The 16878-nt window shown below is 35.3% G+C and overlaps 1 protein-coding gene across 4 annotated transcripts in view; it reads right to left on the reverse strand.

The window, feature by feature from the left end:
• LOC149088207 (tyrosine-protein phosphatase 69D-like) overlaps positions 1-16878 on the reverse strand; it is a 294689-nt gene that overhangs the window by 41665 nt on the left and 236146 nt on the right. For 3 of the 4 annotated variants that reach the window (XM_089245556.1, XM_089245555.1, XM_089245543.1), the window contains 8 exons: positions 16045-16277; positions 12915-12984; positions 12533-12654; positions 9067-9286; positions 8843-8951; positions 7002-7151; positions 6700-6910; positions 5667-5715 (listed from right to left, as the gene is read on the reverse strand). In XM_089245556.1, the coding sequence (XP_089101682.1) occupies positions 5667-5715; positions 6700-6910; positions 7002-7151; positions 8843-8951; positions 9067-9286; positions 12533-12654; positions 12915-12984; positions 16045-16277 (1164 nt within the window). The remainder of the gene's footprint in view (positions 1-5666; positions 5716-6699; positions 6911-7001; positions 7152-8842; positions 8952-9066; positions 9287-12532; positions 12655-12914; positions 12985-16044; positions 16278-16878) is intronic. The other variant, XM_089245550.1, reaches the window with a different exon arrangement.

Consider the following 16878-nt stretch of genomic DNA (forward strand, 5'->3'; position numbering starts at 1 on the left):
TGAATGGCGTGGAACCCTCAAAAATTGATCTATTGAAATTTTCTATTGACCCTCGAAGTTGTGCGCTGTTGGTACATTTTATAAATGCTGTAAAACTTATCATTTTTACCGGCGATTATGCATAATACCAGAGCGTCATTGGTAAAAACGATGAATTGCACTACATTGCTCGGCTATTATGCATAATCGTGATTTTGTATTGGTAAAAATGATAAATCGGTCCCGTTGCCGTGATATTCCCATGACCGTACTTGTGAGATAGAGTCTGCAGCGGATAATATGAATTCTGAATTAACAAATTTTCCTTACACTCCGAAAATAAATTCTAAAAAAAAAAAAAAACTCCTATTTGACGAATTCTCAAATCGGACCTCGACATTATGAACTCGCATTTAACAAAAACTTTGATTTTTACGAATTTTTACAGGTTTTTGTACGTATACAATCCGACACGCAATATAAGATACTCATATTTAACGAATTCTGCAATCGTACTTAAATATAACTAATCCCTATTTGACGAATTACAATGAACTTTCATTCAACACATTTATGATAGTAAACCGATATAATGAATTGCGATTTAACAAACTCCACGATCATATCTGATATGTATTGTTTTATCAAATTACCATTGCGAATAATCCTTTTAGCATAATCGCCGGTACGGTAAAAGTATTAAATTTAACAAACCTATCGAGACGATTGACAAATATGCATAATATCTGATTTATCACATTTACCGTAACGTATACATGAAATGGATGCTAGGAATAAATTGAACTGAATACCTGTCATGCAACCGACTTCACCTGTCATAATGACGTTTCGATAGCACTAACAATGTGTACGTGAGTACGAAGTTGGTCACAAGTGTAATTTGTTGTTGACGTTGCCTAACTATCCACAGAACCAAATACCACACAACCAACTAATGCTCGTAGGTAGAGCATCACGAGCAAAAATAAAACCACACCTTATTCCAGAGAGAGACGAGAAGTCTCGCTCTGGAGGCGACAGGAAAAACAGTTCCTGGGGTGACATCACTCTTTTTCTCCTCCTCTTCCCAACAACACCATTTTCTTCACTTGACCACAATGGTCATTTTTTACTCTCCTAATGACCAACATGACGTACGATGGAGGATCGGAACTTACACGAACAACACACACACACACATCCAACATTAATTTCATTTCCGAAAAATACCATACTGTATAACGGGAATGTGACCGAAACTGACCCATACCTGGGTATAAATCGATTTATAGAGAACTGACAACTCCATCGTGCATCGACGTGAATTCCAAATGAATTTCATACAGTTATGGATTTATTTCGTTAAAGGTTTTAGTTCAATCACGGACAGGAAAAAAATTAAAATTAATTTAATCAGTAATATAGTCGAATCCCGTTATAACGAACTCCAAGAGACCGGAGAAATCACTTCCTTATAATGAAATTTCATTATAAAGGAGTTCCAGGGTTTTGCATTGTTCATACGTAAACTTATCTGGGGATTAGAAAAAGCGTATGTTAAAACGAGATTTTCGCTATAATGGTATTCGTTAAAACGAGATTTTGATTTATTTTAAGCGTTAAATGCGAATTCAATACATACGAACCCCAATTTAACGAATCGACAAAACTGATCATTTTTATTCTTGTCATACACGGGGTTGGAACTTACACAAATGTACGTAAAAAATTCTTTGAACAGCAGAATTCGTTTAATCGAAGAAGGTTGTTACAAAAATTCGCAGCTAATATAAAAAGCATAGTAAACGTTTTCATACGGCGAATAGAAATTACACCAGTAATGAATGGGAATTTGCATGAACACACACGGACCATTCAAGTATTACGTCAGGAGATTTTTAGCCATTTTTTACCCTCCCCCCCTTTCCCCCTGTAAGCAAAATTTCGTCAGCTGTGCCCCCCACCTTTTAACGCATATTGGGATCAGAGACGTACGTGGGGTAAGGGGGCACGTGAACCCCCTATGCCAACCTCACCAAGACGATGCTAATTCTTTTGGCAAGAAATTGTGGGGGGAAACTCCGTAAAAACAAAAGCAAAAATGACGAAAAAGTATCGTTATATCCGAGTTCGTTGCGTTTTCATCAACATAATAAATCACTTCTCATTTACTACATCCTCTATAGGAGTCGGCGGTGACCACAAATTATTGACGTTACAACGGAGGTGCAGTTATAAACTAGTCCGACTTTATCTATTATCAACTCATCATAAAGAAGTGGTGATAAGAGAATCATCTCGAGAGATTCAGGTGTTGATCCCCTTAATTCTAGCCTTTTTCCTCCGTTAGTTTGTGGGATTCTTATATACAAGACATTAACTCTTCCGAACAAAAGCTCTCCGTCGTGCCATTTAATCGGAGGTACAAACCAAACAGACAAAACAAAAAGCACTAAAAACCTAATATATTCGTTGGTAGCAAATGCCAATTTCCCATGGGAGCTGCAACCAACCGAATTGCGGCAAGAAGTAAAACTCTATTTATTTATTTTTTGCTTCACTATTTTTTTTGCACGTGTGTATGTTGTGAACGAAGACAACCCACTTAATTCAGAAAACACGAAATAAAGTTGTTTTTGTGTGTGTGTGTGTGTGCTTGGCTTATACTCAGCTGCCAGAGCTTAACGTCAACTTGTCCCAAGGAAAATCCTCCTCTTCTTTCCCCATGTTACGGGTGGTTAGAAGGAGTTTGGTTAGAGGGTGGACGACATCCAATGCCAAGGATTTGTCTTTCGTTAAGAGTCAATTCCGAGGAAAAGAGAGGAGGGAGCAAAAAAAAAAGAGGAGAGTCTCCTCGGTTAACACCATCTAGCGGTTTCTGGATGATATACCAAGCAAACCTTTAGTCTGTGTTTAATCGTTGCCCACTAAGAATTACATCAACAGCTCAGCCAAGAGATCGATACCCTTCCATGGCAGCAAAAAAACGAGGTTTGCGGTTAATATGTCAATTGTTAATAATTAATTATCTTCAATTTTTCTTTTCTCTTATACTCGGAGAAGTATTTTCATAAAATTGAATAAGATTAAGTAGCGGCGAATCACTAATTCTTATTTACATTATAATTAATTTTTTTCCCAGAAAATAGTCTTTTTTTGGAGGTTTGGGGATTTTTTACATATTTTTAAATTATTGGGGGTTTTTTTTTAATTATGTAAACCAAAAGTTCAAGACACATTTCAGAAATAAATTTAAAATCCACGACTGATATTGAAAAAAATGTAATGATTAGTTTAAAATTGCACCCGAAATTTACTTGGGAGCGAATCTATAGCACTAATTGTTGAAGTTTTGCTTCCTTGGCTTGCTTGGGAACGAATCTACAGGAAGGATAGGTAAAGATTTACGTCCGTGGGGGGGCTCACTCGGGGACGAATCCGCAGCGGGGATTGTTAAAATTTTGCGTGCTTGGTCCAACTGGGAACAAATCTACAGCAGGGATTGTGAAAAGTTTTCGTTCGAGGCCTACTTTGGAATGCACTTACTTGGAACTTTGAGAGTATGAAGAACATAATCGTGACGTAGCTAAGTCTCATCTCGTACGTCTGGTTTGACGGACGGACGGACGGATGATATGCCAAGCTAACCTTCGGTGGTTGTACGTTGACCGCTAAGTATTACATCAACAACTGAGTTGTAATCAGAGAAATCGATATCCTCAATGATAGCCAAAAAACGGGTTTACGGTTGTTTTCCCAATTGTTAATAATTAATTAGCTTTAAGTTTTTTTCTCTTATACACAGAGAAGCGTTTCCAAGAAAAGATTAAAGATTAATAGTGGCATCACTAATTCTCATTTGAATTTTAATTAATTTTTGGAGATTTTGTTTTTTAGCTTCACGATTTTTGACATTTTTTAAAATTCGTTTTCTTTAGTTGAGTTAATTGGACATTTCAAAAATATATTTTAAATACACCGTTGGAATTAAAAATAATGAATAGTTCTGAATCTTACCCAAAGAAAACCCCGAGTACGGTCCACTTCGTTGATTTGAATGGACAATCGTGCAAATGCAATTGTTGTGATTTTTTTCGTGTCGTGTAAGGGATCGAAAGACAAACATGTATTTCATGTATGGTACAGCAGACAAGAATTCTCTCTCTCTGCAAGCTCAAAGACTGTACCAGGATTATTTTCCGATAATACGCGTGGCACATCGAAAGATCTTCGAGCGATTGAACCCGGTGTCTCCGCCATACCGGGGATCCTTGTGCCGTCCTCACATTGTGTCTCCTGACAAGGAAGCCCGTTTCTCCAAGACGCAGGTTCAATCACAAGGTGTTCGATGTGGCATACGTGTTATCGGGAAACACTTCCTTTCGTAAAACACCACCGTCTTTCTGATCCCAGATCATTCCTATCCGCAATACCATACATGAAATGTATATTTGCCTTTCCAGCCCTTCTGATAGAAACGACTATTTAAGTGTCAAAACCAGTTCATGGAAGAGTTGATCGCCTTTGCCCAAGAATATTTGTCTATATAAGTATTTGCCTTATTCGTTGGTGTCGTCTCAACAAAACCAGTTCTTTACAAGTTCAACAACAGCGCCGTCTAGCGGCTCACTGCTTGCTCTACGGCCGTCCATTATGCGTGAGACCGAAATTGTTTGTTTAGATGTGCCCTATCAGTCCTTAATTTTTTTGTTAATAAGTTCCGAATCACCCTGTATGAAATAACTAGTGACGAAAATAATCGAGACTAGCACGATCGATAGTAGCAAAAGCATGGATTGAAATGAAGTTTCGTTTAGACGTGGCTCTCGCTTTAAATGGTGAGCACACTGGCTGTAAATTAAAAGAAAAAAAATCAAACTACGATATTATTACCGTAAACGGTTTGTGTCAAATTTTTGCTGTGGTTGACAACATGTCTTAAAGTAACAATTTATGCGTGGAAATTTAAAATATATTTTGTTTTCTAGAAATAAATGCTTGTGGACAACAAAAGCTTCACTTAAAACGTTGTTTGCGATAATTAGCGTTTGTTATTATTGCACATTTTTGTGATCAAAAACTCATGTAAAAAATTTCGTTCACTCTATATTTTTAACTGCTGATGAAGTTTTAAAACTATGATTTATATATTATAATATTTATTACTCATTACTTGATCGTCACACATTGCTGCAAAAACATTATCATAAATCGGGAGGGTCCGGGTTCAAACCCAACTGGTGGTCAGCTGAAGTTTATTCTCCGTGGTTCCTAAAACTTCAACATGCAAATGTGGGTCCGAACTTTCTGTTGAAAAGTCTCACGACAGAGAGTAACAGGCCTACACAACGGTACAAATATCCAAATATTATACCTCAATCACAGGACGAAAAATCAATGGAACCACTGAAAAAATTTACGCACAACACTAGACATGCATACGTGCACTAGAACTTATTCTGCTAAAAGCTCCATGTGGGATAGACCAGAGTTGTGCTCGGTTTGAAAAAAAGGAAATTAGCTAAGAATGAACTTCTGATATTATTAAAAATATTTTTTACAGAAAATATAAGAAAATTCTGCGATTTCTCATGAAATATCTTAGATTATTTGTGTATCATAATAACATGATTAACATGCGATGCTCTTAATGGTTGAGATGTAATGATAAATCTCTTGATACTAACACTTACTAGTCTGTACGGGCTTAAAATACGGGCTTTGCTTGGACATCACCTGCAAACGGAAAAACTAAGGGTTAGTTTCCTTTTGTTTGCATTCAAAACAAAAATATTTATATTATTGTAAATTGTTATTCTTTAAATATATCACTTTTTTTTTAAATATGAATATCTATGGCACGGTAAATATGGTAAATCCGGGTTATTTTGCATAATAACCGGTCACTATGCATAATAGACGGTTTATATGCATTATCGCCGACCATTTGGGTAAGTTTGATAAATTTCTCCAAATTTATCCCTTTTACCGGTGATTATGCATAACACTCAAGCGTCACTGGTAAAAATGATAAATCGTACTAAATCCATCATATTTAACGGTTTTTATGCATAATAGCCATTTAAAATCGGTAAATATGATAAATCGGGTCCATGATAAGATTTATCATTTAAGATGGCCGTACATGTGAGCCAGTGTTTGAATTAACTGTGATTAACAGTGATCAACTCTGATTTAGGAACTTCTCCGAACTAACTCCTATTTGACGAATTTTGAAGTCTGACCTCAAAATAACAAATTTTACGAGCCTCGGTATAACGGACTATCATTTAATAAATTCTCCAATTTATTGGAGCATTATAAGTTTTGTGCTACTTCAATCAGACCCCCCTTCCCAATATAACGAACTCTTATTTCACGAATCCTACACAATCGATCTTTTTATATAACGAACCCCCTATTTGACAAATTACAATTAAACTTGAGTATAATGAACTTCCGTTCAACAACCTTAACTATAATCAACGAAGCTTGGGCAGTATGCAGTATGCATAATCACCGGTAAAAGTGATAAATTCACCAAATTTATGGAGACGATTGATGATTATCCATAATCACTGCTTTATCACACACACACATTTACATATTCATATTTCTATATTCTCATTTGAGAGCATCTCTGTGAAAATCTCGAATCGACTGGCTTTCCAGTATTACATTCGAAGAGATAGATATAGTAGTATTATATTGAACACTCACTTGACCTTCATGGCCCCAAACATGAACTTCCACAAATCCCGTGTAGTTAGAATCAGGAGTAAGTGGTCCGTCGTACACCCTGTCTTGGTCATCATCGAGGTCGAAGGACCTCCTGACCCGAAACTCGCCATTGAAAACGTCAGGCTGGGCGTTCAGGTCGCATATGCTGAACTGGCCGTCTCCCAGCACCACTTCGTTGACGAAATCTTCGCTGTGGGAGATACAATAGGAAAAAATTAACCAATCATGAAATGTATCAACATTTTTGTACATTCCGTTTAAACGCCAGTCCTAATGCTTACCTGGCGAAAGTTTCGGCAAGGTAGGCACCTCTGGAATTGCTATCATCGTGAGTTTCTTCATAGGTTGTTATATTCAGCTCATTCGGATCGGAAGGCAATATGGATACTGAATCTCCCTTTGCTAATTTTATTACGACGATTCTGTAACACCTACGGGAAGGTAAAAGGTAGATTCACTCAAAAAAAAACTCATAATAATGACATTATTTTTAAAGTGAGTTTTTAGAAATTCATCACAAAAAGTGAAACGCTTTCTTTGTCCTCAAGACCCTTTAGTAGAGTTCCGAGAACCAGATATGGTTTGTGGTGGTGATGGGGGGAGGGGGGAGTGTCAACAGAAATTTGGAAGTAATTATTTTGTGTAAGAAAATAAAGGGGGGTGGTTGGGGTGGAGGTGGTTTTAAATAATTAAAATTAAATTTAATTGAGGTGAATCTAATCATGTCAAACCAAAAATTATCACTTCTATCGCGCGAGATTCTCACGTTGATTTTTTTCTCCCTTTAGTACGTAATGTTCCACTTTTGGAGTATATTAGTATTACGAATAATTATAAACTGAGGCTCGCCTCACTAAGGCCGGGATTACACTATAAAAGTTTGGTAAACGTCCTTTTGTAAAACTTGCAAAAATGCAGCCAATAAGGTCACCGGTTGCATTTTCTAGAATGTAACCAATGACTTTATTGGTTGGATTTTAAGTTTTATAAAATGGCTTTCATCAAACTTTTATACAGTAATTCCGGCCTAAGAACGATGCCACAATTTTTCGAAGGAGAGGCTTGAGAACTTCCAAATTTTGCACTTTTAGAACGTTAGATGAACGTTTTCAGCATTATCTTAATAAGAACAAGGCATCGGAAAGAGCGCACAGATTTCGAGAGCTCACAGCAGAACTCCCGTTGCATATCGTTCTATCTTTTCGGATTGCTTATGCCATTACATTTGCTTATTTTCACATTTTGGAAGTTCTAGGGATGCAGACTTTTCAAGGTCAGGGAGAAAGCACCTGAATATTTTGGAGGCTTTAGACATGCAAGACGTTTCAAGCACATGAAAAGTATGTCGGGTTACAGGAGCCCTAGGAAAGAGGATATTTCGAGTTGAGGGAAAGCGAATGCATGATATTTGAAGTACCAGGGATGCAGAATTTTCAAGGTCAGGGAAAGCGCCTACGCAGATTATGGAAGCCTTATGGATGCAGGGAGATTAGGGAAAGCTCCTGCAGATTTTAGCTCTGAGAATGAAACATTTCAAGTTCTGTTCAGCAGCTGCAAATTATATCATCTCTAAAGATGAAGATTTTTGGAGCTCATGGGAAGCACCTGAAAATTTTAGAAGCTCTAAGGACGCAAAATTTTAGAGCTCCGGAAAAGCGCCTGCAAACTCAGGGAATTGTGAAAATTAAGACTTTTTGAGCACAAGGGAAGTACCTATAATATTTGGAACCTCTGATTATGTGCAGACGTTTCGAGCAAAAGGGAAGCTCTGGTGATGTAGACATTTCGATCACAGGGAAAGAGACTACGGCTACAGTAGCTCTACGATGAACATTTTTAATGCTCGAGGAAAGCGTTCACAGACTTCGGGAGTTCTCAGGATGCAGACATTTCAAGCTCGGGGAAAAGTGCGGAATTTCCCATCTCATGAAAAACACTTTCACCATTATGAAAAATCAAAACATACTGAAGAATAATTTTTAAACACCTCTCTCTCTTCTCTCTCCCCCTCTTTTTTTATGTTAGAAGCTCGAGAGAAAAGTAGAACTGTCAGTTAAAAATATTTTCGTAATATTTAATGAGAATAGATTATGAACAGAAATAGTGTTGTGGCAACTGTTACCTGATGAAGCCATTTCTTTCAGAGATCCGCTTCAGTTTAAGTTTCAACTGAGTGCACTGATCTCGTCCGTTTAATTGGTCGAGGTTAAAGTCCGGCATTGCTGTAGGAACTGAAACATCACAAAGAAATTAACCTCATCACATACTAATACAATCGTCTTAAACTTTGAAGGAACTTTCTCAAATCGTTATTTATCAATGATTATTTTTCAAATACAAACCCACCAGTAGGAGGAGTCACGCAAAACGTCTTCTCGGAACCCCTACTGATATGACCACAACCAGCCTTATTAACCGTACACATATGGACTTTATAATTCGTGTTCGGTTTGACCGTCTTCTTGAAAGTCATGACTTCTTTCTTGATCTCGTTCGTCTCGAAGAAACGGTCTTGAACGACTTCTCCACTGACGTTCCGATAACGAGCCTCACCTTCTAATGTGACCTATACGGGAACCATGGAGGAAGCATCAAATCAGAAGAGTAAATAAACTTTGCGCAAAAATACTCGCAAGTCACTAACCAAAAAATTAAACAAAATAAAAAATAAAAAATTCTTAATCAATTTCGAAGCGGACCGTCTATAAAAGAAAAATGTAACCATTATCATGCTGACTAACCATTATCATGCTGACTGGGGAATCCCACTTGAGTTGATAACCAAATTTTTACTCCCAGTTTCTCAACGGGGGAAAAATACGTCTGTTCAAGTCAAATGTCGTGATCGGAACATCAGGGTTACGTCAAACATCGTTATCACGTCAAACGGTATGGTCAGAACGTCGGTGGGCACGTCAGACATCGTTTCTGACCATGACACAATTGATGCGAACCGAATTTTTTTTTCCGCTGAGCAACCGGGAGTCAACATTTGGTAACCGAATTAAATGGGATATCCGGTCAGTGTGATAGCGGTTATATTTTTTCCTTTGGAAACGACACCCATAGTATGTCGAAATGCGTTAGAAGGGTTTTGTATTTTTCCTTTTCCATTATTGATTTCTGAGCAGACAAATATCGGTCTTTAAAAACATTGCAGTTCAATATCACAGAAGAAAACCACGAACAACTATGTATTCCCAATTTACCTTCTCACAGTTTTTTTTTTTTTCAGATCAATATGGCGGATATAACCTCCGATAATAACAACACATGAAAGAAAACTAAGACGCTTACTTCATCGTCTTCATTTTCACAGTCGACTGGTGTGATGAAGAATCTCAGTGAGTCAAATGAACGTTGGGGATCATGATCATTGTGGGGAAAAGATTAGACGAAGAAAAAAAAGTTAAAGCACCATATACGCAGATAAAAAGTTTTCCTTTGTGTGTGGGTGTGTGCGCAAACGCAGATTATAGCGAATAACGATAAGAGTGGAGAAGGTAAATCGCTTTCCATCCGATTTCGCGAGGGAGCAATTGCCGCATCTTCTCTCGCCCCAGTTTTTTCCTTCTGTTCCCATTCCTTAACCCTAACCTAATAGCCAAGGATGTTTCCTGTTCATTTTTCAGAAGCCTCCCTTATATCCTTTTCTTTCTCTTCGGTGGCTCCCATGGTCGCTATTACTACGGCATCCATTCGTAAATTTCTTTGGAGCAAGAGCATTTGCAACATACTATACTGGGGTGGGGGTGTGTGGATAGACAGAGAGATAGATGCAGACGTACAACGCGGTCTTTGGTGTGAAAATTCGCTCTTTCCTTACGTCTTAAAGCTGGAAATAGAATCTGCATTTCCTTTTCGGTCCCATTGGCCAAAGTGTTTAGTATGGATGGCTCTTAGGGAGATGAATGCGTTCGATTTCTGAAAGCCTACGTTTATTTTACCCCTTTTTCTTTTCAGTGAGGAAATCTTCGATCTCTAGCTCGTTTACTCTTGAATACAACTTTTTTTTCCTCTCTAAAAGATATATATTTCATTCAGATTTCTTTTTTTCATTTCTTATGGGAAAAAAACGGTAGATTATATTAATATTTTGCGGCTTTCAAATCTCCATCATGAATGGAATGCGGTGGTTATAGATATTCCATCTCTTGCAATATAGTGAACAAAAAGATAATAAATGATCATTTATTTTTTAATGGTCGGTTAAATGAAACCCACTTCATGGGATTTATTAGCCAATTATATAATTGATCATGTTCCCAAGCTGGCGTCAATTCGATTATACAGCTAGATTTTTGCATTAAAATAATTTTTAGAGAAATAAGATTCTACGTACCGTAATGTCCTGCGTATAATATGCAGATACAATTTTCGATACTTTGAGGGAAAAAAATATCGCATAATCCGCAGCGGCGTATAATTCGTGTGTGAGAACTTCATATAATGAAATTTCAAGGAGTATAGCAGGGTTTGATTGTCACTGTTTTGTGGAAAATATATCGTTTTTTTCTACGCCATCTATGAATCTTTTAAAAAATATACACATAAATTTTTAAAATATTTATTTCTATTTCACCCTCCCAGCAAAAAAAAAAGCTTGAAATAAGACGCAATGGATAATCCTTACTAAGGTCTTCCTATGTTTTTAACATACAATCCTCCGTGGATTACACGCAGAAAAACACGAGATTTTTTTCTTTTCTTTCTTCTTTGGCATTTTCAGAACTAAAAATTCTAGCTTGGTTTATTTCTCCTTTTGAATTTTACAAAAATGCCGAATAGGGTCCATATAAAAGTCATGAAAATTATATTTTTGCGTCATTTCCCATCGTTTATCACCAATATTTTGTTAGACATTATGACCTGAAACAATTTTACCATTTAGAAATGCAGTTCAATTCTGGCAAATTCAAAAGCAGGTATTAAATCAAAATCTCATCAGAATGTAAGATAAAAACATAATAAGATAGGCTGAAGTTTTGAACACGGGATTCCATAGAGATGCTAAAGTTGAAAATTAAATTGTTTTGTTATGGAAAATTAAATTAGGGCTTTATAAATTGCTTTCTCTCCAATTATGCCACATCATCACATAATCGTCTTCATTAAACTGGACCTTTCATAGGCCGAATTAAAAATGATTTGGATTGATTTTCACAATTTTTTTCCAATCTGATCCTTTGTTTTAGAGACATAAACAGAAAAATTCATGAAATAAAATTTCCTGTGTGTTTTCTGGAATTCTGAATGACCATTGAAATATCATTAAAATTAAGGTAAAAATGAAATGAATTTTATTCTTCAGCAAAAATCAGGAAATTCAATGCATGACATAAATGCTGGAGTGAATGAAATTTTTTCTCTGTAAATCAAGTTTGAAAAGTCCTAAATCTTCAGGGAAAAAATCATGTTTTCATGAACAAAAAAAATTTTTATCTTCAAGTTAATGAAACCGATGTCCCCAATTGAGAATAGAAGCCGTTAAAGGGTTGATAAATCCACTCGAATGAGTTTCGTGTGATCAACCAGTAAACATTTAGACTAAAAAAAACATTCACAGTTGATACAGAAGAAATATACGGGGTAAAAACATTATTTTACTGATTCCCTTCAACATGAATGTATACAGGTTTCTAGAATATATTCCCATATTAAGGATATTTTTTTCTCCTAAAGCAGTTATAAATTCGTAATCTATATATTATAGGCAGAGTAGGATTCACTGTAACGGGGTAGACGGAGATAGCGTTCAATGTTAATGACTGACGAGCATTAGAAGAAGCAGAAATAAGAAATAAATAATTACATTGTATGCCTGGACGCTTCCCCTGACGTTTCTTGGCTGCTCCCACGTAACGACAACATAGTTGAGATTCTGGTCATCGTCGTGGAAACATCGCATTTCTACGTTCTCCGGGGGATCAGCCACTGTTCGAAAAAGAAAATGCAAGAAATAAGAAATCGGGTAAAAGTAACGTAATCAAAATATCCGGCTGCATACTGCCGAATGAAAATTTAATTCGGACCGGACGGTGGGCTAACCACAGAAATGTTGTCTTGACGAATACTGATTCAAATCATGACTTTTTCACAGTATACACAGATGTTGTTTATTTTATATTATTTTTTCTATGACGATGATGTGAAGAAGCGCCGATCGTATATAAATCATGTTAGAAATCACTCACTTCCATCCGATGTGATTGCTTCGAGTTGATGAGACCATGTCCCACAGCCAACCGCACTGCACGCTTGCACCTGATTAGCAAAAAAATATATAAGGTATTTCATGTGTTTTAAATAACATTAATAACATGACTGAAAAAAAAATATTTTACCACATTATTATAATTCTTAGAAAGTTACTGATATTATTTTACTGTTTTTGTCATCCACTTACATGAGAATACCAATAATATTATTATTACTACAAAGTTCGAATAACGGATGAAATCGGACTGCCGCCTGGCAGTCCAGTGGTTAGGGAGCTAGCTTGTGACTGTGCAAGGTCTGGGTTCGGGCATGGATGTCTCGTAAAACACTAACAAATTCCTTGGACAGATCGTAAAGATCTCATGAGAATACGTGATGATCACGTTATAAAGAAATAATATAACGAAGATCACTATTATTAAAGATATATATATATTTCAAATTTTACCCTAGTGAAAAATCTGCAGCAGGGATTGTTAAAGTTTTGGCGTTGCATTCGCTGCTTACTTGGGAACGAATCTACAGCAGGGGATTGTTGTAGTTTTGCGTTCGTAGCTTACTTGGGAACTTATCGTAGCTTGTGCTTGAATCTACAGCAGGGATTGTTAAAATTTTTGCGTTGCATTCGTAGCTTATATTTGGAAACTGACTCGTAACTTATACTTAAATACGCAGCCGGGAATTGCTGCAGGTTTGCTTTCGTGGCTTATTTGGGAACGAATCTACAGCAGGGATTGTTATTGATTTATGTTTGTGGCTTACTGCGGAACGAATCTATAGCAAGGGATTGCTAGAAGTTTGCTTTCATACCTTACTAAGGCATTAAAAAAAGTGTTATTAACATCTTGCGCGCATGACAAAATAACAAAATCAATCTAATTGAATAAAATCTGACTCAAAATGAAGAAAACTGTTTATTTTACCAAATGAGACAAAATATTTGATGTCTGTCCCTTTTATGAATTGAACATTTTGTATAAATAAATTTGTATTCAATTACAGTAATGTCAAGCTCTTTTATCATGCGCACAAGTTGTTAACAACAGGTATTTTTTTCCTCAATGTTTGAGAATATGCAAAGACATGCGGAAAGTATTAAAGATATATAAAACATTGTGATTGCACGGGCTATGTTATCAAAAACGTGTGTACTAACTTTGAAATAAATTAACATTTAAATAATTCTCTAATGATAATTCTACTAGAGCATCTTTTTTTAACCATAAAATATGAGACTCCTTGTAAAACGTATTCTCGTCGACAACCAAAATCCATATCTTGGGAAATAATTGAATCTTAAACAAATTCCACAGGAAAAAATCCAATCAATAATTTTGTTTAACAAAACTCCCGATCATGGATATTGAGTCTTTCAAGCGTTAAAGTAAATAAGATATAAAAGAAGGAAAAACACTTTTCCTAACACTTTAATTGTCATTTAACAAGGTCTTTACTTCCCTCCAGAGCTTTGTTATTTTATTTTAACGCGATTTCTGTCACGATAGGATTAAGCAAAGGAAAAAATAAAATAGGAAATAAATTTTTTAAATATAAAAAAAGTTTTTTTTTGTCCAAAAAGAAGAGAAAAAAAAAAGAGAGACTTGTTTGAGAGCCGTGGAAACGATATCGATATTCTATAAACTGTTGGTAAGGCACTTGACAGAATGTTCTGGTCGATAGTTAGCTCTATAAATAGAGTAACACAACGGACGAGATGGAAAAAAAAATTTATGTCCGATACGAAAAATAAAATGGCTGCCAACAATGAAAAAAAAAGAAGAATAACGTCCTAAATTCATTTTTTTAATGCTCTTTCTTGAAAATAAAATGGTTTAAAACAATAGTCCCCTGTTTTCTGTTTTGAAAAGCGATTTATAAATGCATGGGCGTTGATTTGATTTATTGTAAATTCAAAAATTTTCGTATTAATTTTTTATTTAACAATGTTGTTATCAACAATTCATTCAACAATGTTCTTATCAACAGTTTATTCAAAATTGTTCTTATCAGCAGTTTATTCAAAATTGTTCTTATTTAAATTGCTCTTCAAATGTTCATTGTTGGAACACTGCTTATCAAACAATTTTCTTTTTAACGCATAATTTAACGATGATCTCTTTAACTGTGTAATTACCAATGCTCTGATTTACCATTGTTTTGAGTAATAAAAAGTGTTTAAAATTTTCTCTGACTAACGATGTTTTTCATGCAGCTATTTTGAACAATGTATTTGTCCTATAATATGCTGATTGATGTCATATATCTAACAATGTTCTGATTTTAAAGCCTACAAAGGCTTTAAATATCATTTTTCAAGAACGCCCCTATCAACTATTTACAAAATGCTCTGATCAACGAAATCTGTGTGTGAAGAAAGTAATAAATAAAAATTATCAAACAATGCTATGTATAACATTCTTATACAATATGCTAATCAACAATGCATTTTGAACAATATTATGATCAACAATGCCCTTAGAACAATATGCTTATCAACAATATTTAAAACAATGCTCTTCTTTACAATACTTATCAAGAATGTTCTTCTTAATGATCCTTATTAAGAATGCTCTTCTTATTGATGCTTATCAAGAATGCTCTTTTTTAATTATACTTTTGACGAATACTCTTTTAAACGATATATTTCAAGAATGCTCTTTTTCAAAATATTTTTCAAAAATGCTTAAACCATCAAAATGATTTTTTAAAGGATGTTAGATTTTTTCAAAAATACTCTAAGTAATATTTTTTTGAAGAATGATCTTATTAATAATTTTTTAAGAATGTTTATAATAATTTTCTATAATCAACATAAAAACAACATAATCAACATTGCAAATATTGCTATGATTAACGTTTTTATTGTTGTGATAGTGACAATGAGTTTGAGTGACAATATTGTTTTTTTCTATAAGCAGTTTTTGGCGAATTATTTCCTACAGCTCTTTCACTCGCAAATCAAACAATATTCTATTCAGTTTCTATCCAACTTATTTAAAATGACCAATGGTTTTTTTTTCGTAACAGTTATTCTAAATAGTAGTATTATAGTGATTTCCCGTTAATATTTGCATGCAGTATCATCCTGGAAGTTAATATGCATACCTGAAAGCCGTAACCTTCGCCGGGTTCCAATCCAACGAAAACGTATATGTAATTCTGTCTTTCAGAAGGGACTACAGGCAACGTTTCATTGTTGACCAGTTTGCCTTCTTTATTGAGATGCACCACGTAATGCGTTATATTCGAGCCATTGTCGTGCGGTGGCCTCCGCCAACCGAACAATAGAGTCTCGTTTGTCGATGCCATCATTTGCACCCACGACACTTTCGGAGGAACTTGAACAAAATTAAAATAAAATACATATATATATATATATATATATTTAAAACATTCTGTTGTTAAATCAATACGTGTGGAAATAGCACGTATGTTAATGAAGCTATAAATGTTTCTTTTAAAAATCCAATTTTCACAGTGGCATTCTGAGTTTTCAACAAACTTTTACAAAAATCGCAGAAAATTTTACGTAATACATGAGGCACACTGTCAAGAAATATTAAAATCGAACAATTGCATATTTGATGAGATATGAGCATTTTAAGTGAATGATTTGTAATTACGCATGCGCAGGAAATATCAGTTTTATTTTCAGTTGAATGTTGCGAAAATTCGGAAAGATATCGGCGATGCAGTAAGTAGTACTTCAAGTTACTTGTGTGCTGAAAGTAGTTGGATGACAAGGGATTTTTCACAAATCGATATTTCGATTTATTTTTGTCATTTTATCATTTTCTTCAATTTTTCATTTTTACATCGTACACGTGTGTGATGCTAAAACACTTCTCGTACATGACATCAGACATGCACCTTCGCCCATTCCCAAAGTGCTGTGAGCATATTCTCGAAATAATAAAATTACAGAAAACAATCGAAATA

The sequence above is a fragment of the Pholcus phalangioides genome, unplaced genomic scaffold, assembly GCF_987345545.1.
Source record: "Pholcus phalangioides strain wild (caught in Gottingen) unplaced genomic scaffold, Ppha-v1.0 ptg000003l_1, whole genome shotgun sequence".
Taxonomy (NCBI): domain Eukaryota; kingdom Metazoa; phylum Arthropoda; class Arachnida; order Araneae; family Pholcidae; genus Pholcus; species Pholcus phalangioides.